Here is a 26,964-nt window from a genome sequence, read left to right on the forward strand (position 1 = left end):
GTTTTAGGGTTTGAACCTAGGGCTTGGGAGTTGTGCCTGAGCCTTTGTGCTTAAGGCTAATGCTCTTCCACTGGAACTACAGCTCCACTTCTGGCCTTTTGGGGGTTAACTGGAGATAAGCGTCTCATGGACTTTCCTGCCTGTGTTGGCTTCCATCCTTAGGTCTCAGTCTACTGAGTATAGAATTATAGGTGTGAGCCACTTTTGCCTGTATATCTTTTATATATTAGTGTTTTAAATCCATGTCCCAGTGAGGCTTTTGATAAGTATTATAAATTATAAAAATATTAAGGGTTGGAGGTATGGCTCAGGCGGTGGAGCACCAGCCAATGAGTGAAAGCATCAGATATAGAGTTTGAGGCATGGTCTTAGGAAAAATAAAATATCAGTGTGTGATAAGTGTGATGTGATCCTGAACTGCTTGAGAGGTGATGGTAGGAAGGTCATGGTCTGAGGCTGGCTACATCAAAAACCTGAGCAATCTTAAAAAACACTAAAAAAAAAAAAAAAAAAAAAAGGAGCATGTGTGTGTATATGTGTGGCTCACATAATAGAATATTTGCCTAGAAAGCATGGGATCCTGAGATCAAGTCTCAGTACTGCACACACACACACACACACACACACACACACACACACACACACACACACACACACACACACACACACGATCATGGCTATATCTCTAGCGATGTAAAAATGAACCCAAATGCTGTATATGGCTAAGTGATCACTGTGGACTCCTCTGTAAAGATCTCTAGTTTTAATCATCCTGTCTATGATGGTAATTAATCACAACATTCCTTTGCTATCAAGAAGGGAAAGCAGTAATTTTTTTTCTGGAATGTTTGAAGATTAAAAGCATAATGACCTTAAACAGTTTGCCCCAGGAGGGGCCAGTACCAACATCAGGTTTTATGCATTTATCTGAAATGTCATGGTGGGGAGTGAAGAAGGGCTGGCTTATTCCCCAGTGCCCTTGGTAACAACAAGAGCCCCTTGGGTCTCTGTTGGATGTTCAACTTGCTACAGATTGCTCTGTGTCTTCGCATTTGTCATGTGCTAACTACATGTGAACTCATTCCAGGCCAGGCCACTCAGTTAAAATACCACTCAAATGGGATGGGCTGGGAAGACTTAACTATGGTAACATACTTATATATGTCTCCAAACACACTTGGCTTTCAAACTGTGAGAATTTCTTTTTAAAATAATTCACTTACTTTTTCCATGAAGCATCTGATTCTGGTCAAGTATAGGAATACATTTTATAACTGAAATGCCATAACAGGTTTTACTTTTCTTTTCTTTTTTCTTTTTGCCAGTCCTGGGACTTGAACTTAGGGCCTGGGAGCTGCCCCTAAGTTGCTTTTGCTCAAGGCTAGCACTCTACCACTTGAGCCACAGTGCCATTTCTGGCTTTTTCTGAGTAGTTTGTTGGAGATAAGAGTCTTACTATTCTAGCCTGGGCTGGCTTTGAACTCTGATCCTCAGATCTCAGTCTCCAGAGCAGCTGGGATTACAGGCATGAGCCATTGGCATCTGGCTCAGTAGTTGTTTTCTTTTTTTGTAACTGATTGATAGCTGCTTCTCAAATTTAACACTAATAAAAAATAGTGATATTTACCAATTATTGTAAGAGAAAGACAGCAAGTACTATCTACCTATTTATCTGTCAGTCTGTCTCTCTATCATAGATCTATGATAAGAGATAGTAGATAAGAGATAAGATGAGATAAAGCCAAGATAAGGACACCAGTGGTTTTTTCTTTCTTGCTGTTGTTTCTAATGTATTTATAAGGTGATTTTTTTTTTGTTGCTTTGTATGTCTCTCTCCCATGGTGTAACCCCTGTTTTCACTGTATTTGATGTTGGTATAATTTGTGGAGGGGAAGGGAAAAAACAAATCGTTTAAATAGGGATACAGGTGGAGCCATTGCAACAATGAGATATACAAATCGTTCTATCGAAAAACGAACTTTACAACTTTGGCGAGGGGTGGGGATGTAGTCGTGGAGATGGAAGGGCAGGGATGGTAGGGGAAAAACGAAGGAGGAGGCAACAATGCTCGATAAGAAATGTACCTTGCTCATGTAATTGTAACCCCTCTGCACGGTATTTTCACAATAAAAAAAACATTTAAAAAAGATGTGATAGAAAATAGAATCAATCAATCTCTCAATCTACTCTATCCATACATCTTTCTTTCTTTTGTTTTTGGGTCCGGTTGTGGGGCCTGAACTCTGGGCCTGGACACTGTCCCTTAGCTCTTCAGCTCAAGGCTAGCGCTCTACCACTTGAGCCACAGCGCCACTTCCGGCTTTTTTCTTTTTGTTTATGTGGTGCTGAGGAATTGAACCCAGGACCTCAGGGATGCAAGGCAAGCGCTCTACCACTGAGCCACCTTCCCAGCATCTATCCATACATCTTTCTATCATCTACCATCTACCAATTTTTCTATTAAACCTAGCTTTAGCTTTGTCTGTGGCATACAAACAGCTACAGGGCTGTGCTATTCACATAGTCCTTCTCCCGGGAAACTCTAGATGCCATGAAACAAAATCATGTTATAGGGCTGACTTTCCTCATTCTTTCATTCACTGAATAAATATTTGAGTGTCAGGCACATAGCCAAATTTAGGTCAAAACCTTGAAAATGAAAGGCACTTCCTTCTAGGCAATCCTGAGGGGTGGGAGAAAAAACATGCTTGTCTCAGGAAGGGGTGGAAAGCAAATGGCTGTTGGGGAGAATTCAGGTCACATGTGGCTCGGGGTCTTGCTACCTTCTCGTCCCAATTTTGGCAGACTCCAGGTTTTGGGCCTCAAACCAGCCTTTCATTATCATCACTTTCTTCCCTAGAATTCCTCTCTAGGAATGCACAGTGGAATGGAATTAGCAGTCAGAGCTGGCAATCCAATCTTATCTTGAAAGTCAGAAATCCTCCCTTGTGAACTTGGTATTGTCTCTGGGAGAGCAATCAAAGATATCAGCTGGAACTCTCCTTTCAGTGTGACTGCACACACCGCTGTAAACAGTGTATTTTCAGAAATTTCTTGCTGAGGCATTGTGGTTCTGCTCTTTAGAGAGACAGTAACACCCAGGCCCATGTGCACGGTTGCCGTTTTCCTTTAGAAGCAGGCAGAGAATCAGAGCCCTCAGCCAAGATTTTCTCTCTTTTCTCCTTTCCTCCATAATTTCTTTTATGCCAGTTATTTGAAAAGCAATGTTACAAAGGGGAAGGAAAAAAAAATACTCTGAGATACAACTTGTTTCAAAGGCAGCAGGTGATATATCATGTGGTTGGCTATGGACAAAGGGTTTTCCTCTCTTCCTTCTTCCTACTGACATTTTCCCTCCCAGAAAGCTGAACAGCTCTTTCCTACTTTCTGCTATGTGGGTAGAAATGACCAATGTTTGAACACGTGGTTAAGAGTCTCCGGGTTAGGGTGAAGGAATAGACTGTCATGCTTTTGATTGTCAAAGCGCTTTCACATTGTCTCATTTGATTCATGTAACAACAGTGTGAAGAGAGGCTGAGTAGGGGTGATTTTATTCATCTGTAATGTAGCCATCTATATCATAGCTAGATCCGAATGTTGTGATCTTATGTAGGTAACAGATAGCTTACCTAATAATAGAGGCATCATAATACATGCAAGAAAAATAAAATTTAGGCATACTATGCTTGATTAAGATTTACTCAGCAAAAAAAAAAAAAAAAAAAAAGAGCCTGGTTCACCATTAGGCCCCTACATTTTTGCTATTCTAGTTAAGTGCTGTGTTGTCTTTAGTGTCTTAGAGGAGAAAAAGCACAAAACTGAGCAGTGCTTTTGTATCTTTAGTGTCTTAGAGAAGAAAAAGCACAAAACTGAGCAGTGCTTGTGTGTGTGTGTGTGTGTGTGTGTTTCTGTGTGCTGGTACTGGGGCTTGAACAGCCTAGTGATTGGTGCTCTACTACTTAAGCCACACCTCTTCCTCTAGCTTTTTGGTGGTTAGTTGGACGTAACAATCTCACAGACTTTTCTGCCTGGGCTGGCTTTGATTCTCAAAGATCTCAGCCTCCTGAGTAGTGTGGGCCACTGACATGTGGCTTCTTTGTGTGTTCTATGAGTGCCTAGGTTTGGGAATGCGTGTGTGTGTGTGTGTGTGTGTGTGTGTGTGTGTGTGTGTGTCCCTGCTTGGGGGGGGGGTTGACTATGATAAAGACTGTGAACTAAAGTTCAGTGTGCCATGTCCAAGGAAGAAGCCCAGGAAAGAAGCAGTGGTGGCTGCAGCAGATCAGGATGCAGGTGGAGGGAAAAGGAGGAGCTGGAGTTGACTTGGCAAGAGACCACCTCTCTATGAAACTGGTGAGGCAGAAGCAGGAGATTGTTTCCTGCCCACCACATGACTGTCTACTTATTCTTGTTCTCCTTTCCAGACTGTGTTTCCTTCTCAGTCCTCTTCCTGACACCCCCCTCCAGCCTGCTAGAACTGATTCAGGGCAAACTGGAGCCAGAGCCTCCGGGCTCCCACAGCCTGGAGTCTGGGTGAAGGGGTTTCAGGGTCTAGAGATGGTGTATCACAGTTCCAAACACGGGCGTTGCAACTGTGTGGAATCGCAATAGAAGCTGCAAGTTAGTATAATCTGTGTTCGCTCCACTGGTTTTTTTCTATTTCTTGGAAATAGTGGGAAGTACTGTTTAGTTGCTGTTTCTTATTCTACAGGATTGACAAGGTAAATAATGCTGGCCTATTAGGATAATAATTTAGCTACTTGAGTGCAGGAGAAAAGGATGTTAATGGTATACTCCCTGTTTTGTTCTCATTCCTTGCTACTAATTTTTTAGTGGCAAAGGAAGTAATGTGAGAAAGAATTATGTACATTTATTTGATAAGCTAAAATTTGTTTGCTAATATCAGGAATGAATCAGGTTTAGTTGTTGTGGCTGAAGGTGATTTCTTGCAATCTAGGTCTCAGTATTTAATCTATGTTGTCTTTATCAAATAGCTACCATAAATCAAAGTTTGCCTTCTAGATATATTTGGCTTGTAAAAGCAATACACACACACACACACACACACACACACACACACACACACACACACACACACATATACACACACACCCTAACCAGTAAATGCAGAGAACATTTTGCAAAGCTCAATTATACTAGCGTAATGAGAAATACCACATTTCACATAAAATACAACGTAAGCTGAAGTTTTCTGTTAAAAGCAAAGTGGCAGCATTAGGTTCTAAAGTTTGTATTTAGAAGATAGTTGTCCAAATCATCCTGTAAGCATATTGAGAATGCAAAGAAAGAATTTGCTTTTCAATAGTCGGCCTGTCTCTTTCAGTTCACATATTTATGACTGGGAAAATATTCAATGTTTAAACCAATTCTTACTGGGTCCTTTTTGTACATTAAGAATCCATCACTGCTAACACAACAGTTGAAGTAAGGGCCTAAGATTAGTAAGATAACATTAGTGAAGCCAGCGCTAATTGACATCTAGGCATTGGCTATTTGGGATTGTGCTAGATGCAATTTGTAAATTTGTCAGTGGAGACTTTATTTAAATGCCTTACATTGTGTAGTGTTATTAGCTTCATGGCTAATAGTACTCATGCTTGTAGGGTGGCTGTCAGCACTCACCTTGAGTGTAGACTCAGTCAGTGTAGATGGACAGAAGGGAGTGACAGGAAACAAGTCCTGCATGTAGGCCATCAACACAGCACAAATGACAGGGCAGTCTCCAAAGACTACTTACCCTAAGTTTTCGGCCAAAGACATTGACTCTCCCTTGGGCTTGCTCTTTTCGGAATCTCCATTCCACCAAATTCTGACCATTCTCCCCAGGAAGAGTCATGTTTCTTTTGGCCACTGTGGGGTTTGCTGTGCCAGCCAGAACATGGGGCTCCGTTTGGTAGTGTGAATCCAGGCCACTGGCATAGATAATTCTAAGGGAGCCATCGTAACCAATCTGGTAGCTGTTTCTTAATTGATCTGAAAACAACAACAACAGCAACAACAAACAAGAGAGAAGCAGAAAATGTGAATGCTTTGATAAGGAATAGACACTTGGATGATCTTCCAAAACCATTATGAAACCCCATATAGAAAACAAAGAAGGAGCATTAATAGTGCCTTTTTACAGAGCGAGAAAACAGCTTTGATTTCTGGCATTTCCTACTTGTCACAGGTTCAGCTGAATACTAACGGCAAACTTTCTGGGAACTTAAGAGTTCTTATCTATTTTAATGAAAGATTATCATTTTCTAATTTGCCTGACGAAATGAAGGCGCAGCCTCTGTGGGATGGATGGGCTGTAGGTAGCTTGTGAAGCGCTAAATATGTGGGTTTTCAGGAGCCGGAGTGCCCCCTCCCCTCCACCCCATCCCTTTTCCTTTCCCCAATGATCTTTTCTTTGGAAAAAGAAATACATTCAAGCAATACCACTTTTAGCTGACTATAGAGACTACCAGATGGAAAAAGCTTACAAAAAAAAGAGGCAAAGAAGTTTCACACAGATACAGTAATTATTCTGAGCTGTGATCTCCTAATTGCCAATGTCATCATGAACAACTATTTTTTTTTTCCAAGATTAGTTTTTGGAAGGAGGTCTCACCCCAGAGAAATTTGAATATACTGCATGGAAAAAAAGAGAGGTTTAAATACTATCTAAATGAGTATTTGAATCGGGGATAAATGTTTTTATCATATGTTTCAAATACCGTACTGCAATGGACTCAGAAGGCACTATAATCCAGATGATAGAAAAGATATGTTCTGAAAAACTGTGTTCAATGACTCAAAGCAAGTCCGATGATAGGCGAATAGTTAGAATTAGTTTTTTTTGTTATTAAATAGGTAGGGATGTAAAAGTATATTAATTTCCAATTAATATATTATTTGGCACATTGTGTGAGTTTAATATGAATATATAATTCCATAAATATTACTCATAGGTGTTTGACTATTCTATTCATGTCTCTAAGATTTTTGCCTTGCTTTTTTTGCTTCATCTTAGAAAATGAGGGTAGTGAAGTTTCTATTTGGGTGCTAGTAATAATATTTTCTTTCTTTCTCTCTCTCTTTTTTTTAAAAAAATTATCAACTTGAAGCTGGGAGCCGGTGGCTTATGCCTGTAGTCCTCACTACTGAAAAGGCTGAGATCCTAAGATTTTGGTTCAAAGCCAGCCTGAGCAGGAAGGTGCATGAGACTCTTATCTCCAGTTAACCACCTGAAAACCAGAAGTGGCACTATGGCTCAAGTGGTATAGCACTAGCCTTGAGCAGAAGAGCTTAGGGACAGCACTCAGGCCCTGAGTTTAAAACCCATTACCCACAAAAAAAATTATCAACCTGAAATTATACTTTTACCTTGAACCATGGTGTAGAAAGAATCAATGGAGGACAAATTTGAAGTGATGCTGACATCTTCTTCCCTGCTGGATGATTCGATGTCCACTGTGATCGCCTTGTCCATGTCCCCATGCAAGTTTGTGACTACCCCAGTTGGGAAGGTGACATTTGTCAGACGACCTTCACTGTCATAGCTAAATAAAACAGGCACGGATGGAGTGTTAAATAGGGAACTCTGAGTTCTTCTCTCTTACAAATACAAGACACAGCAGAATCAGCTGCACAAATTTGGAGGAATATTTGTCTTTGTGCACGAGGTATGCAGAGTGAGGACTTCAAACATGCTTTGAAGTAATCAAAAGCCTGTTTAACATAGAAAAACCTCACCGGTGAGAGCAAGAGTAAACAGAGTAGCTCTCCATCTCAGCATATTATTCTTTGAAGTGTGACCAAAATCCTCCTGCACATCTAATTTGCTGTTTCAAAGGGAACATGTTTGCTGATATTACATTCCCTAGTATTTCTCCTATTTTCCCACAAAGTAGGTTTAATTCATTGTATCACTTTTTAAAGTTTTATCAGTGTATACACTCTATGACAGTGCCATGTGAGTCTCTATAACTTTTTCAAGCAGCACATATTTGCACACTTATTTGCATATGTGAAATACGATTTTCATATTTGGGGACATTTCAACAAATTAATATAAGCCTAAACCAAAATATTCTTCCCTTTCCTTTCCTTTCTTTCTTTCCTTTTCTCCTCACCCCACCTTTATTTTTTGTTGCAATGCTGGGGATTGCACCCAGGACCTTGTTCATGCTAGGCTCTACTTTGACCTACACTCTTACCCCTAAATACCTTTTATTTCTCAGTGACTGATAATTTATAATGGGAGTAAATGGTGGTGGTGATACCTTATCATGTTTATGTAGGTATATTAGGAATAAGTGGTCTCTTAAATGATGATTTCTTATTTTGCTGGAATATTTCCTGTCATTTAGAGATTCTTTGATAATTTAGTAATGATTAAATTAATAAGTTTATTTGCTTAAATTTATTATGTTTTTTCTTACATAAATATGAGGAACTTGTCACTTACATGTGAAGAAATATTTTAAAAGCTGTCTTCTGCTCATAAAAAGTACACTATAAATACAACATTTGGCTAAAGTACTGAATTTTTGTTACTTTTCCCTTTGTAGTAGCACTAGAGAAAATTTCAAAAATGATCACTCTCACAGAATAAAGAAAAATAAACATAAAGTTCTCAATGAAATTCCAAGATTTCCCTGGGCAACCTGGTTGGATTTCAGATTGGTAGTAAGGTAGTTTCCTCAATAAAAGGTTCTCAGTATAATGGAGACATGTCTCATTTAAAATAAGCCTAGAAGCAGAATGTGTAGTGAATGGCTATTATTAGAGGAAGATAAGAGTTACCCGGGAGGGTAAAGGTAGAATCATAATAGGTAGAAATATGAAGCAATATGAGAGGCCAGAGTAAAAAAGGCAGTACCTACATGATATTTGGTGTAAAAATCTGAACACAGTTCTAGGTTATAAATGTAAAGTCAGTGACAGTATTGTCATGGTTTTTGAGAATTAAAGAAGAAAGAAAGAAGGCAGGAAACAAAGGTTCAATGACAGAATTGAGCTGACTCATTAATGAGTTAATTATTTAATTCAACGGAGGCAGAATCCATGAGGTCCTGGGTTTGATTGCCATGGTCTGACAACCTACCATGCGACTTAGCCAGGGGCAGGGACTGGTACTCAGGAGGAATAAGTGAGAGATGGAAACAGAGAGAAAGCAAATGCATCACTAAGTAGAATCATTGTTTGGACTAATAAAAGGCAGAGCTAAAGAAACAAAGCAGATAGCTTTCCTCCCCACCAGTCCCAATGCCCTAAGCAGATTATGACCTAAATGCAAGAAATACAACATAGCTTATTGCCATCATTGCATTTTTGAAGAAATTGCTGCTCTTAAAGAAACAAACATGTATAGGTTTGTTTATACAGCAAAGTAGAGTTACAGAGTTCGGTCAGAACCTTACAGCGTTCTTGCATCATGCTCTGCTTCTCGTTGTGTCACATGAAAAATATTAGCATTCTGGCTAATTGGGTGGGAGTGGTAGCTTATACCTGTAATTCTAGCACACAGAGCCTGATGCAGGAGGATCATGAATTTGAGGCCAGCCTGAACTATACAGTGAAAACCCAAGAGTTGCAAATGAGGTTCAGTAATGGTGGCAGAGTACTTGTTTAGCATGTGCCTGGTCCTGGGTTTCATCCACAAACCAAGACAAACAAACAAAACAAAAAGTATTTCTATGCTCTTCCATAAAAGACTGTTCTATGCTGCATTGTCCCCTTCGCTCCTGCTTTACAGATGGGAAAATAAAAATATGGTGCGGGTAAGTCACTTGATCAGGCCCTCACTGCATTTCATGAACACATCATCTTTGGAACTGCTGTGTACTTGACCCTAGGCCCATTAGCCTTTCGGTAAATCACAGTTCCTGATTTAAAGTTGAGAGCTTTGCTTTATATATATGATACTACCTGTCAGCGGCTTGCTGATTCATTCTTGCTGCTGCTACTGACCTGCCCTTTTGGTGGTTTATATTTTCTAGTCCCATTCAATCTCAAGCAGAAACTTCACCTTTTCTCTCATAGAAAGCATTTCGCCAACCTTTGGCTTGGAGCTTTCATTGGTGTCCCACTTGCTCCATTTCCTGCTGGGCAGGCATTTTGTATCACAGGATGCTGAGCACAGGGAGATACGGCCCAGGATGTTGAGCACTTGAACTATAACCCATTAGCCCTTGGTTCTTTGGGAAATAAAAAATATGGATAACTTCTAGAGGTGGTGTAGTTAGGATGACACAGGGATAAACTGGCATCTTTCTGGCCCAGCGTAACGGTTTTTTAGTTCTGGAATTTCTGAATAAGTGCCTCCCAAAGCATGGCGGAGTCTAAGTAAAGGCATTAACAGGGTTAATGTGAGTTCATGAGGAAGACCAGGAATGATTCAGTGTTATGGCACTCAGGGTTTCTTCCTGACCTGTCACCCAGAAGTTTCTTAACAACCTTTCCTTGCAAGTTATGGTACATGAGGGGATGGGGGATATATAAGAGACTAAGAAGTTGCACTGGGGAGAGAAGCCATATAAGTGAAAACTGAACTCACAGTGGATGCCCAGTGAGTGCTATGAATTGCCAAAGCAACCTGAATACAGAAAGAGGAGATTTGTTTTTCTTCTCATATTGGGGTTTGAGCTTACAGACTTATACTCTTACTTTTTTTTTTTTTTGCACTCAAAGCTGGCATTCTAAAACTTGACCCACAGCTCCATTTCCTTTTTTATTTTTTTTCTGGTTAAGTGGAGATAAGGGTCTCATGGACTTTTCTGCCAGGGCTGGTTTAGAACATGATCCTCAGATCCTAGCCTCCTGGGGAACTAGGATTACAGATATCATAAGCTTCTGGTGCCCAGGAATGGAGATAAATTAGCACCTTTCTCAAAGGTAAGAAAACAGGATGGGTAAGATGCATTAAAATGACCAAGAGACTCTGGATAAGCAGTAGAGAAAACAAATCATCCAGGATGACTTATAAGTACTTGGAGAAATGGCAGGCTAACCCTTCTTTACCTCAACAGAGGGAGACAATGATACACCAGCAAAAAGGCTGACGGTCTTCTGGAATATTCTGACCTTAGGTCTAGAGACCTTACCATCCAGTCTCTATGCCGCTGGATATAATCTGTGCTTATGTACAACTCTCTGGCTTGTTGCCTAGCTTCTGTGAACTAGTCCCGGCCAGCTTCTGTATTAGAGAGGTAGTTTTCTTTTATTAGCTTTTTAAATTTACAATGCACTTGGCTCCAGGGAATTTGAATAGAACATCAACTTCATGTTCTTTGTCTCACTCATCCAGTCTTGCCCCAGAGCTCCAAATTCATCATACAGCACATTCTTTTCTGCTCCCTTTGGCCTTTCTTCACAAAGGACCCTGGCTGGCAAAGACCATCTCCCTTAGGCGCTTAGTGACCTTCTGCCCTTTCACTGATGGGATGCCCTTGGTTGATGGCTATCTATCTGTCTTTAATTTTGATTGCCTAGTTTGCTCTTTTCCCATTGTAGAACACTTGAAAATCTTTAAGATTCCTAAGCACAGGATTATTGACAAGTGCCCCAGAGAGTCATACCCTCTGTCATTTCCAGTTGAAGATGTTCTTACCTTGATCGGAAAACGTTTTTTCCCTCTTTCTCACAGACACAGTGCTCCCAACTCTTAGATTTTCCTTCATAGTGTCTCCCAGACATTTATCTTCCCATTCTCACTTCTGCTCTCTTCTTTGATAACTGCTATACCTGCCTTCTCTCCATACTCACTGAAACCAAATTAATCTCCGAAACACCACAATTACAACCACCTCTCAGATTAAACAGCTTCAACACATCCCCAACTGAGAGAAAAATCGACTCACCTAGGCCCTTACCAACCCTTATCGGTATTGCAAATTTCTCCAAGTGGAAACAATTTGGAGTTCTCAGAAACTTCTCTTAAAACTTGACAACAGGATTACAAAAAAAATCTTTAGTGCTTCTTTTTGAGAAAAATCTGTGTCACTGATAGCAGAACTTTAAACACAAGACAAACTTCCTTGTTTTCCTTATGTAATACTGGAAAGGCCCCTCTTCCTGTCCCTCCCTCCCCACCTCCTGCCCCATATACCTCTGTTCTTACATAATGAGACTGAATGAATGTCTCTGCCACCCCTAATCTTTCCCCATTTAAACCTCGGTATCAACATAGACAGTACCATATACTGACTTGACAATGTTCTGGAGGCCTATACACAGATAAATGTTCATGTTTGGCCATGAGTGGCATTTCCCATCTTTCCCAATATTCTGTGTTGAAACAGACTGAACTGACTAGCCCTATCAGAACTAAAAATGTACACATCAGTCTTTCCTTGATTGACAATTTTGCTGCAGGTCATATGCACAAACAGGAAGCTGGCTATGATGGTATATACATGCTTATAATCCTTCACTTGGGAGGTGGAAGCAAGAGGATTTTTAGTTCTAGGGTAGCCTGGGTGATATATACAGTGAAACCCTGAGTATGTAAAAAGACAAAAAATGAAAACAAAACCCAAACCAAACTAAAACAAGCCAAGCCCAAACAAACAAATCAGAAAACAAGCAAAACAACTCACAGCATGACCTGATTTAAACTTCAAATGGGATGCAGATTTGGCATTCTAATGGTAATAATGTGATTGGTAATAGTCTAATGTCTTTGAATTCAGTAGCGACATTGCTAGTAAGAAATGCTCCAATATCTGGCTCTGGGGTGAAAATGCAAAATGCTCCCATGATTACCCTAAGTACAGCAATCAACCAACTCCACACTCATGGGTCATCTTACACTCAGCTGGCTGCTAGTAGTGTATTACCCCAAATGACAGGGCACGCGCAAAACAAGGAAGACCAAAGGAAGTGTTATTTTCCACAATGTTTGTCTTGATGAGAAAGGAGAAAGAACCAATTGAAATTCTCTGCTGCTGCTGTGATTTATTAAGAGGTTTCACGGATGGGGCAAATTCTGACCTTGTTTTGCTCCATGAAACCAGAAAAAGCCATGGTCTGCCATCACCTAGTCATTCTCTCTCTTTCCCCCAACACCCAGATAACAGGAGTTCAGAAGAGCTAGGCAAGGGTAGTGCTTTCCTATTTCATTCAGCTCCAGCCCTCCTGTGCACCAAGCCCAGTGATAGATGGCCCCAGAAACAATACATTTTCAAAGTGACCCAACTGTCTCTTTCCTTCTGTCCTACTTAGCATATCAGAGAGAACTGACCAGGTGAACACGAGCAACTCTGAAATTCACAGGCCTTGAGATTAGGGCCTTCAAGTCAGGGCATCCTAGAACCAGCGCTTTAGGGGTCAGAGGATTGATGAAGAGGATTGTATTTAACCATTTTTTAGAATTGTGCATTGACTGAGGAAAGATATACCTTATTTGTCATGAAATGTACACCTGGGAGATAGTTGATGGCAAGAGAAAAATTTTTGTTTCCTAGAATCTGAAAACAGCCACCTGCCCTTCCGCCCATGCCTCTCCATTTTCCTGGGTTTATTCCCCGTTCTAGAAGTCTCAGAGGATAAATTCATCCTGCCTGCCTTTTTTGGTTCTCTTTTGGTGCTCTTTCAGCAGCCGCACCCTCAACTAGGAAGTCGAAGAAAAACTTCACTTATTATTATAAATGATTATCACTACACCAACGTAATACTCAAGATGCTAAGTATCACAGAAATGGCAGCCCTTACCGTTTTTCAGATAGGGTCTCATGACTTGTGCCGAGGACTGGATTCAACTAAGATCCTCCTACTTCTGCTTCCCATATAGTTTAGTTTGTAAGTGTGAGTCACTGAACTTGAACTTGGTGCCAGACATTTTTTAGTGTTTTTTTTTTTTTTAATTTTTAATGAACATCTCTCTGTGTAGCCCAGGTTGGCCTTGAACGCATGGGCCTTCTGCCTCAGCCTTCCGTATGCTGGGATGATAGGTGTGAATCACCACACCCCCTCTGCAACTGGCATTTTAGAATGACATGTGAATTTGTCTTCTGGGATCCTCAAAGCCATCTCTGCCACCTCTGAACTTGTCTATTGTGTACGGACATACTTGAGTATTTACTCTTCCTGCTTCATACAGGCTGAGGAAATGGCCTGGAATCGACTCTACTAAGCTTTGCTCACACCTTTTGAGATTGAGCTCAGCCGTGATCTAGCCATCTGCCTCCCTTAGGAAGTGCTTCTCGTCACATCCCAGTTCCTAACCCGGTCTGACTTGGACGGGCATCCTCTGGATCTGTGGAGCGCATTGAAGAACTATCTTAGCACATGGCCTTTTAAATAATTCTTTCCTATCTGCCTTTTTAGTGAACTCTGGAAAGAGGAGGACATGTCTTTTAGCTCTGCATTCTCCAGAACCTGCCATGTAGTACATTCACATTGAATGCACAAGTACATAAGTGAATGAATAAACTCCAGGAAATCAGTGAATACAGAGAAAATGCTTGTGTCCAAAGAGCACAGACAAAATGTCCAACTCATTGAAGCCTATGATGTTTGAAATAATTTGATAGTTTTCCCAAACTTTTTGCAACACAGTACTTAAACACTTTTCTTTCTCCTTGAGGTGGCATCATGAACTGCTTTTAGGAAAAACTGCTTGGGAGGGCTGCTGTTGCCTGGACCAGAGTCTACTATGGAAGCATCTTTGTGTTAAGGTATTTAGAAACAATTATTCTCTAAGGGAACTCTTCAGGCTTGGAGGCATGGCTCAGTTGGTGCAGCTGCTAGCCATGAATGAAAGCATCAGGTACCAAGTTTGAGTCCCAATCTCAGACAGAAAAAAAAGCCTCTCTTTGTTAAATTAATCAGGTATATAGAAACTGATCTTTAATTGAATATACACACATCAGATATGTAAGTGAAGACAAAGTGCTAGGTGTAACCTTTTTTCACTAGCTCTAAATTATAGATAACCACTGCATAATTTCACTCTGGCTTTCAGTTAGGTTTGAAAGGTTTAGGGTTTTGGCTTCTCTAGGCTAATTTGGTACATCTTGATGCACTTAGATGTATTAGAGGACTATTTTGCCCATGCACAGCACAACATTGTTGTAATCTTTACTACTGGAATTCTGGCTGATCTAGCTTTAAAAGCATCTTCTGTGAGACAAGTTCTTTCTTCCATATGTAGGCTATGTGTGTATTTGCTATGATTCCAGTTTGAAATGTAATGCGATCTTTTTTTCTAGATGATGCTTGATTGATACTCACAAGTTAAATTATTAATTAGCTTATTTAACTGCTTATTTTAAACTAGTTTTGCCTTTGATTAAAACAAATCCTTTTTAAGTGAAAAGGCCTAGAAATGAGAAAATCTTAATTTCTATCACTTTTCACATACATTTAAAGGGAAACAAAAACTAATTTTTAGGCAGAACTATAAAGTGGTTTTTTTGGGGGGGAGGGCTTGGACACTTTCCTTGAGATTTTGTGCTCAAGGCTAACACGCTACTTCCATCTTTTCTGGTAGCATCTCATAGACTTTCCTGCCTAGGCTGCTTTCAAACTATGATACTCATATCTTAGCTTCCTGAGTTGCTAATATTATGAGCATAAGCCACCAATGCCAGGCTTAAAGTAGTATTTCTTTACATCAATATTTCTCAATGCTTTGGGTGTGTGGGAGTTTCATTTTCAGACCACAGATTTACCAAACTTCAAATCTTAAAGTCTGGAAAATCTGTTTCAATGCAAATCTGTCTGTCATATTCTCTCTCTCTTTCCCTCCCTCCTTTCTTTTTCCTTCCTTCCTTCCTTTCTCCCTTTTTTCCTTCTTTCCGCTCTCCTTTATTCTATCCCTCTTTCTCTCCCTTCCTTCTTTCTTTTCTTCCCTTCCTTCTCCTTTGCTTCCTTCTATCCTCATCGTTTTCTTCAAGAAAATCACTAAACGAAACTAGGATAGCATTCTTGCATTTTCTTTTTGTCACTGAAGCTACTACTTCCCTTAGTTTGGGGCTTAGTTTTTTTTAAAATATATATCCAGAAATAGCAGTGGTACATGGTTTCATAGCCTCATGATTTGGGTGCTCAGTGTTGGATGTAAGCTGCCTTTCAAAGGAGAGCTTGTTCCTCTGTGCTGTCCTTGGAAGATGACTCCATACTCCTCTAACATCAGAGGATTACAGTGGTGCCCGTGTGAGAACACAGCCCAGCCCAACCCAGCTCTTGTGCTCTTGAAGCATGATTTGCCATCCATAAGCCTGAGCACATCTCTTCTAATTTGGAGCAATTAGCACTGAGTTTTCCTACCTTCTCTGTGCTTTTGAATTTGACAGTGCCTTGGGGCAACTAATATTTATACTGCCTCCTCCTCCTTTAGAGTTCTCTAGTCCCATATTACCCAAGGATATCAGAACGGATGCTGGTAGGAGCCACGGGTCTGCCATGGGCACAGAGTTAAGTTCATTATAAAGAAATGGTTCAGAAGCTCATACTAAAATTGCAAAGCTTGAATGAGGGACAATAAAGCACCCAAATGAGAAACTAGAGACCCATACATACCTACATAAATGGAGGAAAGCTGAAACTCATTAATTTGCTTTGTGAATCTGAATATAGCGCATGCAGCATCAGAGTCAGCTTTACAAATATACAGCTCCAAATATTCAAAGTCCCAAGACAGAAAAGCTGTCACACACTTGCGAGTGTACATCTACATATCAGCCAGAATTCATAGCTTTTGTTCAGGCTGTCTTCTTAAACCAGACAGAAGAGCCTCTAGATATACCAAACACTTTGTATTTTACATGGGCAAGCGAGCAGAGAACTGTGAAATGCCATTTACTAGTAAATAATTTATTCGATTGCCTGATTCAATACACTAGATTTGCTTTTTGGTGTGCATTCAAGTGGAAGAGCTGTGGTTTCACTTTGGGTATGAACTTTTTAAATAATAAATTTCAAGCACGTGAGATCTTTTTGGTCTCTCTGGATTTACTTTTGCTCAGGAATTAGAATGCATGGCAATTGTTTTTAAGAGGGATGAAAAGCACCGTGTAGCAGACCCTAGCACTGAGATATGTAACCAGGCTTATCATAGAATCCTAATGCCAGGGCTCCCATTAGCTCAGTTGGTCTGAGCAAGATAGTAGAAGGGGAGGTCAGAGATGACAAATAATAACTAATTATTCAACTCATAGGGTATATTGGTTTAACTCAACTGATTTCAAAGTTGAATTATAAGTCATGTGATACTAGATTTTTCCTATTGTGCCATCCAGCAGCATGTCTAAAAATATCAGCCACTTTTCTAATAATTTACAGTAGGTTAACAATTATATACTTATAATTATATACATGGAAATTGCTGCTGAGTCTGGTTTTTGAAATGAAGGCATAATAAACCATAATAAAGCACCCTGAAGAGTCACCTCACTATTTTCATAGGTGATGGATAAATTAGCCACAGATTCACTGTGCTTCTGACGGCTAGGATTACCGGTGTGTACCACTATATCTGGTTGCATAGGAAATGTTTTCTGTTGTCTTTTTATGGTATGTGCCAATCCTGGGGCTTGAACTTCAGGCCTGGCACTGTCCTTAAGCTTTTGTGCTCAAGGTAGCACTATCATTTGAGCCACAGCCTTATTTCCAGCCTTTTGGTGGTTTGGAGATAAGGCTCTCATATACTTTCCTGTCCAGGCTTTGAACTATGATTCTCAGATCTGAGCCTCTTGAACAGCTAGGATTTGTAGAATGAGCCACTGGTGTCTGGCTAAGTCTTTTAAAAGTTATTTGAATATCAACATCATCTGAGAAAATTCTCACTTTTATAAAGAACAAGAAAGTACCAAATATGTTATGTTGAGCAAATATATTAAATTATTCAACAACAAAAATGGGAAGTGTTAATTTTTTTTTTTTTTGTCAGTCTTGAGGCTTGAACTCTGGGCCTGGGTGCTGTCCCTCAGCTCTTATAGCTCAAGGCTAGTACTCTACTACTTGAGCCACAGCACTGCTTCCGGTTTTCTAGTGGTTTATTGGAGATTAGAGTTTCTACTTTCCTACCCAGGCTGGCTCTGAACCGAGATCCTCAGAGATCAGCTTCCGGAGTAGCTAGGATTACAGGCATGAGCCACTGGCACCCAGCTGGAAGTGTTAATTTTTTAAGCTTTAATTATTGTGAAGAATTAATCTCAGGAATCAAGAGATCATTTATACAGTATTCTTTCAATGGAGCCTTGGCAATAGCCACCTATAGCTTTTATCAGATTGTTCTCTATAAATAAATATTCACCTGCCTATACATCTGGTTTATTCCTCCAATCTTTCATTTAAAAAAGAGAAAAGCTTTTGAGAAAGGTTGTATGCACAGCAACATTTTTGGAGTTGTGGGAGCCATGAAAACACATACATTTTTCAAAATGCTCCCATATTTCATTTTGAATGCACACCAATACTGTAACATACTAATAGTACACTGAAGTTTGTACTAGCTTAATAATAATAATAGTATTGCAAGCATGAGCCATCATACCTGGCAACAACAACAATAACAACAACTACAATGATGACGGTAACGACAAAGAAACCAAACAAAATGAGAACCAGGTATATTAGCTTCGGCTCATTCTTTTTTACATTTTTTCTGGTAGGAACTATGGCAACAGCGATTGTATCAGCAGGCCAATTCACTGATTCTAAGCCATCTATTTCTTATCTATGAAAGGTTTAATCTCAAAGCTTTGTGGAGGTACTAGGCTAGCTACAAAGCTGGCCATATCCAAATGGGAATTTGGACTGAAAAGTTTAATTTCTTTGTGTAAGGTTTTTATGCAAGAAGATGATTATAGAGTGTGTTGTAGCTCACGGGACTGGCGTGGTGAAAGTCATAGAAAATAGGTGTTTTTCAATTGGGAATGGAGTTTTTTTTTTTTTTAAACATTCTCCTTGGGGTTTTGTTAAAACTCAAGGCATTGTCTAACTTGTCAAATACCTCCCTTGTGAACTTACCAAGTGCCCTTATGATAAGTTTAAATTAGAATGGAGTACTAAAAAGATAGAAAAGGAGCTATTACAGAAAGAAAGGAATACTCTGGGAGTCTGCTAGCTCACTAGTAATACAAAAGCAAAGCATGTTGAATGGGGATTCAGAGGTCCCACTGCTTCTATTAGGGTGTTCATGTCAGCCACCTGCCCAGGTGGGAACACAAAGCCCATACTCTATGGTGATGTGTAGAGTCAGGGACTGAGCTTGCCCATCTTTCAATCTCAAACAAGCACAGACAAAATGTGTTGCTCTGAGAGAATGAAGCCGAGGGCCTGCCCACTAGGGCAGGCCCTTGGCTTTTCCTGCTCCCTCTTTTGAATGTGCTTTAAAGTTACTGACCCTTAGAAGAAGTGGCTGTTGCTTTTTCAAAGCCAAATTGTAAGAATGTATATGACAACAACGAAAAAGGATCATTTGTCATTCTGACAATTCTGAACGCCTTAGGTTAAATGCTCTATTTTCACAGACAATCTAGGGGAAACTTACAAAACACTGCTTTTTTAGAAATGGTATTTCTGTTACTTTTATTGTAAAAGTTATTTTTAAGTCACTGGTTAAACCCCCATGTTCTTAAAATACTTATGTTTGTACATACAGGTATACATGTGGGTGTGATGGTTTTAGTTAAAATATTTCAGTCATGCTCTTTGGAATAGTTACTTTTTCTCTGAAGTTCTTCTAGCTATTCAGTTTATATATGTTATGTAATGAGTTTGCATAGTGAGAAATATGATTGTGAAGTATTTCAACTCATTGAGATAGGTAGATAAATGGCTATCCTTTTGATAGCTATATACCAAAATAGCTGTATTTCTGGCTCTCTTGACACTGCTCACAAGACTCAGAGGATACTTTAAAAATAGAGACATATTTCTTGTCAGTGAATGATCACTTTTTTGAAAAAGGTAAAAAAACTTCAAATTTGTTTAAACTATCCACATCAACTCTACGGATGGAGCGTACTTGTTGCTCGTAATTTTCTCAGCTTGATTAAGTGTGTGGTCCTAAGTGAACTACTATGCCTGATGCAGGAAGCTCATGCACGTGAATAACCCACACACTGAACTTGTGTGCAGTGTCAATTTCTGGAACAAATAAGAACACATTTAAAAATGGTCCATAGAGCAGAGCTCAAGTCCTAGATTCTACTAAAATCTTATTCCTCTATTTTTCCTGCCTGCTTTCAACTAACATACAATTCTATCCAGGCCACTATCATCTCCTGAGGATCTTATTATCAGAGCCGCTGTCCACCCAGGCTCATCTGATGCAAGCACATTTTCTGTGTTCATTTCCCTCTCTTTGGCAACAGAGCCTGCTATCACTTTGAAAGCAAAGCAAAGGCAAAGGAAGTGCTTTCCATTAACTTCCAATTTATTCCTTTCCTATTGCGATCCTAAAATGAGTAAAAAGAATGTTAAGAACAGAATTTTAATGTAATTCAATTGAAAAGGTTTATTCCTCTGACAAAACCATGCTGCTGGGTAACACTGATTTTATTAAAAGGCAATATGTCAAAGGAAGGAAGGAAGGAAGGAAACAAGGAAGAATGGAAGGAAGGAAAAAAGAAAGGAAGGAAAACAGGCAGAAAGGCAAGCAATTCACATTCCAAGAGAGGTAAGCTTTCTATGTAAGATCCACTCCAGAGGAGTTGTATGGAAATATTTATATATTGAATCATTTTTGTATATTAAATCATTTTTATCCTACTGACTATTAGTATAATTTTAGAGGTGTGTTCGTAGAGAAAACACTTTTGCTTCAGCATATCATTGTGAAAAAACTACACTAAGGAGATCAATATTCATTCTAAGGACCATTTTGCATTTGTCAACATGCCTTCTTGGTACAGCTAATTTCCTTTCTGGCTAGTGCAATGTTAGGCAAGTGACTAAGCAGCGGAGAATGATTTTACACACATACTCCCTGTGAAGTACATACTCTGTAAACAATACAACGGCTAATTTCCACTTCACTCTTATTGCCCTAACAAATGTGACTGTTTAGGCAGTGTACTGTTCGGGCTACTATTGTTGTTATTTAGCAAAAGACTGGTTATACAAGCCTTCTACTTTTGCATATGCTTTCAGATGGCAGCCAGTGGTTCTAGTTTGCACTTGGATGTAAGGGTCTTTTAAGTGGGGTTTAGCTTCTCTGATAACTGATTATAAAAAATTTAAGTGCTCTCTTTGATAAGAATAGCATCTGTGGTGTTGCTACAATCAGGAAAGTTCCCAGTAAATGATTGTCAAGATTGTTCTTCAACAAAATTTTGCTTTATTAAGTGGGGGATATTTAAGCCCAAAGCATTTATGCATAAAACCAAAGCTCTACTTTTTGTTGTTGTTGTATTGAATAACTTGCTACTGATATACTAACTGTCTGAAGCAAAATGTTAATCCCTAAAGAGGAAAAATTCACCACGAAAGTAATAAAACAATCTCCAGGGCATTTCACTTGTCTGGGTTTTTTCCAAGACCCAATATCTTATTTATATGTCATGGCATATTTTGTGGTCTTTTCCTTAATGAGAGATCCAAAAACTTATTATTGAAGTTCTAGTTCCTCAAGAACACAGTCATGAGTTGAAGGTGTGTTTCAAGTGGTATATGCCTATCTAGCAAGCATGAGGCCTTGACTAAAAAAAAAACACAAACAGCAGCAGCAGCAACAGCAACAATAACAACAACAACAACATCCCAAAAGAATATGGTCCACTCTAGCTCTTAGGACTGCATTACTCTTACCATGAAGACTACTATATCATTATATGTTAGATACTTTATAATCAGAGCGAAATTTTTGTATACTTACTCAAAAAAAGTTGTCCATCCAGTTTCGTCACTTTTAGTGGCTAAAAGTCCACTGTTGCCATGGTAAGTAAACAAAACCAACTCTAGTCCTTGAGCAGTCATGCTTTTCAAACACCCGTTGGTTCCTATGGTCAACCATATCACTTGGTTATCTGGCGACACCACGCGCACAGGCATCCGATTTGGATCCCGTCGAATTCTAAGGGTGTTGCCATTGCTGTCAGTCACAGCGGTGATATCGTTGTCATTGCTGTAGCTAAAGTTGTACAGGTAATCACCCGTGACTAAACTTACAGTGTACTGGTGAGTACCATTGATGTCAAAGATATAGAGTTCTTGGTCAGTTGGAGAGGCAACTTCATAAAAGTTCATTGAGTTAAGTAAAGGTTTATTTTTTGACACAGCCCGGATCCGAATATTGCCCAGATCGGCGATGTACAGTGTGCCATCTGGAGATGCAGCTAGAGAGGATGGGGCATTCAGTTTGGCATCCTTGGCATAGCCATCTCCACTCTGATAACAGTCGCAGTTGGCATCATTTTTGCAGTCACACTCGGAAGGAATTCCAGCCACCAAGGAGATTTCTCCATCAGTGGTGACCTGCCTTATTCGGTTGATTTTCTTTTCATCTGTTTCGGTGATGTACAGGACCCCACTGTAGGATACAGCAATGGCAGTGGCTGATTCCAAGGTGGTCTGCACTGCATGCTTCCCCACGGGATATTCCACTCCTGGAACCTGGCAGTGCATGGGCCGTCCAGCAGCAATGCGAACTTGACGGTTCTCAGTGATCTGTAAAACTACATTATTATCCAGGACGTAAATGGAGTTATCCATAGGGTTAATGGCTAGGTCAGTGGGCCATTCCAGACGTACCTTAATAAGGAAAGAAATGGTCTGGTTAGTCAGTTACTGTACTGCAGTGTTAATTTGCCACAAGAGTAAATTAGACCATTCAGGGAAATTAGCTTCAATTTGATAAACTGCTTTAAAATTGTGTTTTCTTTTCCTTACCCAATAGTTGCAGTAAAATAAACTTAAAATTTTTGAGTGGAGACAGATGTAGGAAATAACATTTTATTTTCAAAATACAGTGTGTGGAAAGATTTGCTAGCTATAGCCCAAATAGCAAGTAAACTACTATGTAGTAAGTCAGCAGACCTATTGAGGAACAGACACATATGTTCCTAATGGCTGTAATAACTGCTAAATGACAGGGCTTTCTAGGTTATGAACACATTACTATTCTATTGTGTTTCCAATAAGACCAATACTAAAGTTTTTAATTTTAAGTATAAGTCCCTTGGGGCTCATCACAGTGGGTTTTCTCTACCTTTCAAGGAACCTACGTAATCAAGAGATTAGGAATGTAAGATGCCCTGTTCTTCTTTTTTTGGACTACCTACTTGCTGTTACCTTTCTGGTATTTTATGACATTTTTTTTCTTAATGATAATTGTTCTATACATCACCAGATTCATCAGATACAGAATTACAGAAGAAAGTAACTTTGAAATAGAACAGCTTTACTATAACCACTGCTACAAATGACATATATGGTTTCACATCATGCCATCACAGCCCACCGACATAGCAAATCAATCCCTTAGAAGGAAAACAACCAATTTGGCTTCATTGGTTAACTACCTGGCTGATATGCATGCTCGTGTCACAAGTTAAAGGCCTGGCAGATGTCAGGTCATTAGAGCCCAGGAGAGTTGATATGATTCCGTTTGGATCAACTTTTCTGATCATGGTTCCATCAACGAAGTAGATTAATCCATTCTTATCAATTGCCATTCCTGTGCACAAGAGAAATAAATGTTACTAAATTTTTGAAGACAATGGAGTTCCATTAAATTCTTTGGCTTACATTAGAAATGACAAAATAATAGCATTTGCAGGGAAATGGATGGAGCTAGAAGGAATCATGTTGAGTAAGGTAAGCCAAGAGCGAAGAGACAAACGGTACATGGTCTCCTTGATAAGTGGATGCTAAATCCAAAATGTTAGGTGATACGACAAAACTAACAGGACTTAAGAAACAAAGAACTCCCATTCATCTGGTCGAACCACTACTAAATATCCCCATGCTGCTGATCACATGTATGGTGTATAACATGTGAACACCGTTATATGTTACAGACAGTGACAGACAATTTGCTCCAGGAAAGTTAGAATGAACTTGTGACTTTAAATGAGCATCATTATTCCACAATACTGTGAAATTCTGGAAATTATGTAATCACTTAATCACAATAAAAAAAAAAAAAGAACCTCAGGGAAGGTAGGGAGGGAGGGGATGGTAGGGGGAAAACAATGGAGGGGGTAACAATGTTCAAGAGGAAGTGTACTCATTACCTCACTCATGTAACTGTAACCCTCTGTATAGTATCTTTACAATAAAACAAATAAATTCTCTGGCTTATCACAAAATTCAACACTTCACCCTAGTGATGATAGGTGGTGGACAGGTAGCAGATAAAACATCAATTGCACAATTTTTTTTCAAAAATCAAACATGGGTGTTTACAATATGAATATATTTAAAATGCAACAAAGAATCAAACTTTGTAAGACTCCTCAGTGAGTGCTTGAATCATACGACTCAATGACTCACAAATTCATATGAACCAAAGATCACATACAAGTAGTGTCTGCATATTTCAAATAGAAAATTATAATGTCTCCAACAATGGAATGGCCTGTAACTTATAGAAAGAGGTTCAGATTCAGTTAAAGTCAACTTACAGTAATGATATTCTTCTAACAAAAGCAGATCTAAACCAAGGTTAGTGTTTTGTTGACCTTGTTACAATGAAATTGGCTATTATGAATAATTCAGTATACCAAATACTTTTTTTCCAGTCCTTGTTCATGCTAACTATCATGAAAAAAAACTACAAAAGCCCAAACTAAAAGCCACTCTGATGAATGGCATAATACCCAAGCAAGGAGTCAATCCTGCCTGGTAAAAGCCTTTATCACATAGAATCTTAGCCCCTGTTACCTCCAAGAATTCCTGATGGCAGGCGCTTTTTCCCATGGCATAGAAACAAAGGTTTAACAGCTCTGAAGTGCGTGAGAGCTAATAGGGTTGCTTAGTGATGGTTTTAAAGAGGCCTGGGACTCATTCATGACAAAGAAATTCCAGGACAATGAAAGAATTTGAAGTTTAACGGGATGTGACCTGAATAATATAGGATAGTTGCTTCATTCTTTGAAAAATTGCAAAAGAAATGGCATGATGATTTTAAAAAATTGCCAAGGACTTCATGTTTACTGGAAAGTCAACTCGGAATTTTAGCAGTTTCACACTCAGTGGCTTCTATAAACACTAGATAGAAGATTGCTTTCTAGAACATAGTTGAAGGTAAAACGTTAGACTCAGCATTAAACACAATCAGGCAGTAAGTGGATTTTCTGCCTTTGTTTTTGTTAATAAAAGGAAATCTCAAGTTGATAGCTGCCAGTACCTTTGGGGCTCATGAGCGTGGCTTCCACAGCCTTCCCTCCATCCCCACACCTGGCTTCATCGAATGGAAGGCACTGCTCTCCTGTCCCAGCCACCACTTCAGCATTTTTAGTCAAGTCTTTTGCTCCTGTGAGTGACTTTGGGCGGTAGATTCTGCGGGTGTTAGTGTCAGAAACGTACAGATCTCCAGTGACTGGATCAGTTGCAAGATAATATCTATGCGCTGGGTTACTGCTGCAAGAAAGGATCATATGTACACACCATGAGAGAGTTATTCCTAACATACAGAGGGAGATGAACAGCAAAACAAGATGGACCATGAGACACTGAATATGAATTGGAACCCATTATCAAAGACTGGGAAATGAACCCTATATTTCATAAGGATTTAAAAGAATGTGATCCTAGGTAGCAATTCTCTGATATTATCATTTTCCTTCTTGGCCTGGTGTGGAGGATTCTGCAGTTTATTAACACTTTATTCTCAAAAATAATTGTCTCTAGAAGGGAATATGTTTTTAGACTAAAACAAAGAAGTTTCTAAATCTTTTTTTGGTTCAATGCAAGTACCATATTATAATGTCTCTGAGTGATAGATATAAAGTGTATTCTAGGGAAAGAATAGCTCCAACAAATTTCCCAGTGAAGCTGGGTATGATAAACTACCAATTTCATTAATATCTAATTATAAGGTTCTTTTCTTTTTGCTGTAAAGTCAAACAGGATTGTTTCCTGAAAAAAAATGTAGCACGGTGTCTACTTGATTGCCCCAGTATAATCCAGAAAAGAGATTTGATGTAGCTACAATGTCCAGAACTATGGAGTTAGATATTCATAGGAGAGCATCAAACATAGAAGGCAGTCATCATAGAATGATGTATCAACTAATTTTATTTTTAAGCCTTGGAAGCTGAACTGTTTTGTATAATCTGTCTATGATTTGGTGAAGTGTAAACATTTGGTGACAAAATTTAGTGAACATAAAACATTTTATGTCTGATTACATGTAAAAACTGTTAAAGACTATCAGGAATGGACATATTATGATATATAGTTTGAATTACAAAGTTTATCACTGTGTAAACATCAAGGACTGCTTTTAAGAATGAATGAAGTAATAATATTCAACACATATTCTATGATAATTGAGAGGATAGGTGGGGTTTGGAGGGATGGAGCGAATGTTGAAAGGGGTGATATTGACTAAGATGCATTGTACTTATACGTTGCAATTACATAGTAGTTGGTACAACTACTTAAAGATAACAAAAATACAATTTAAAAAGATTGAATGTGATTGTGTGACATGTACAATATCTGCCTTCTTAAAGGACAATCAACATAGTTGAAATGACTTTGTAGTCCAAAAAAAAGTGACAACAGATAGGAATCTACTAGATTATATATTGGTTTTACTAATTTCTCCTCCTGCTCCTGCTCCTCTTCCTCCTCTTTCTCCTTCTCTTTCCCCAGTTTCTCACTCACACACAGACACACAGACACACATACACACACAGGCACACACAGAATCCATACTTTCCTTCCACAGATACACAAACTATATAGTTGTTTCCATGAAGTTATTATATGTGAGTACCCTGAATTACTCTACAAAAGCATTTTAATTCTAATAGTGAGATAATATAGTAGTTTTATTACTAATTAGGCTAGGTTCTAATG

At 39.2% G+C, this 26,964-nt stretch overlaps 1 protein-coding gene across 1 annotated transcript in view; it reads right to left on the reverse strand.

The window, feature by feature from the left end:
* The window catches only part of Tenm3 (teneurin transmembrane protein 3), a 325,821-nt gene that overhangs the window by 15,899 nt on the left and 282,958 nt on the right, over positions 1–26,964 (reverse strand). The window contains exons 19-23 of the mRNA XM_042699846.1: positions 25,286–25,518; positions 23,457–23,611; positions 21,812–22,686; positions 7,369–7,544; positions 5,756–5,991 (exon numbers count right to left, since the gene is read on the reverse strand). Coding sequence (XP_042555780.1) covers positions 5,756–5,991; positions 7,369–7,544; positions 21,812–22,686; positions 23,457–23,611; positions 25,286–25,518 — 1,675 coding nt within the window. The remainder of the gene's footprint in view (positions 1–5,755; positions 5,992–7,368; positions 7,545–21,811; positions 22,687–23,456; positions 23,612–25,285; positions 25,519–26,964) is intronic.

This window comes from Dipodomys spectabilis, unplaced genomic scaffold (assembly GCF_019054845.1).
Source record: "Dipodomys spectabilis isolate Male_0828 unplaced genomic scaffold, ASM1905484v1 ptg000009l, whole genome shotgun sequence".
NCBI classification, from domain to species: Eukaryota; Metazoa; Chordata; class Mammalia; order Rodentia; family Heteromyidae; genus Dipodomys; species Dipodomys spectabilis.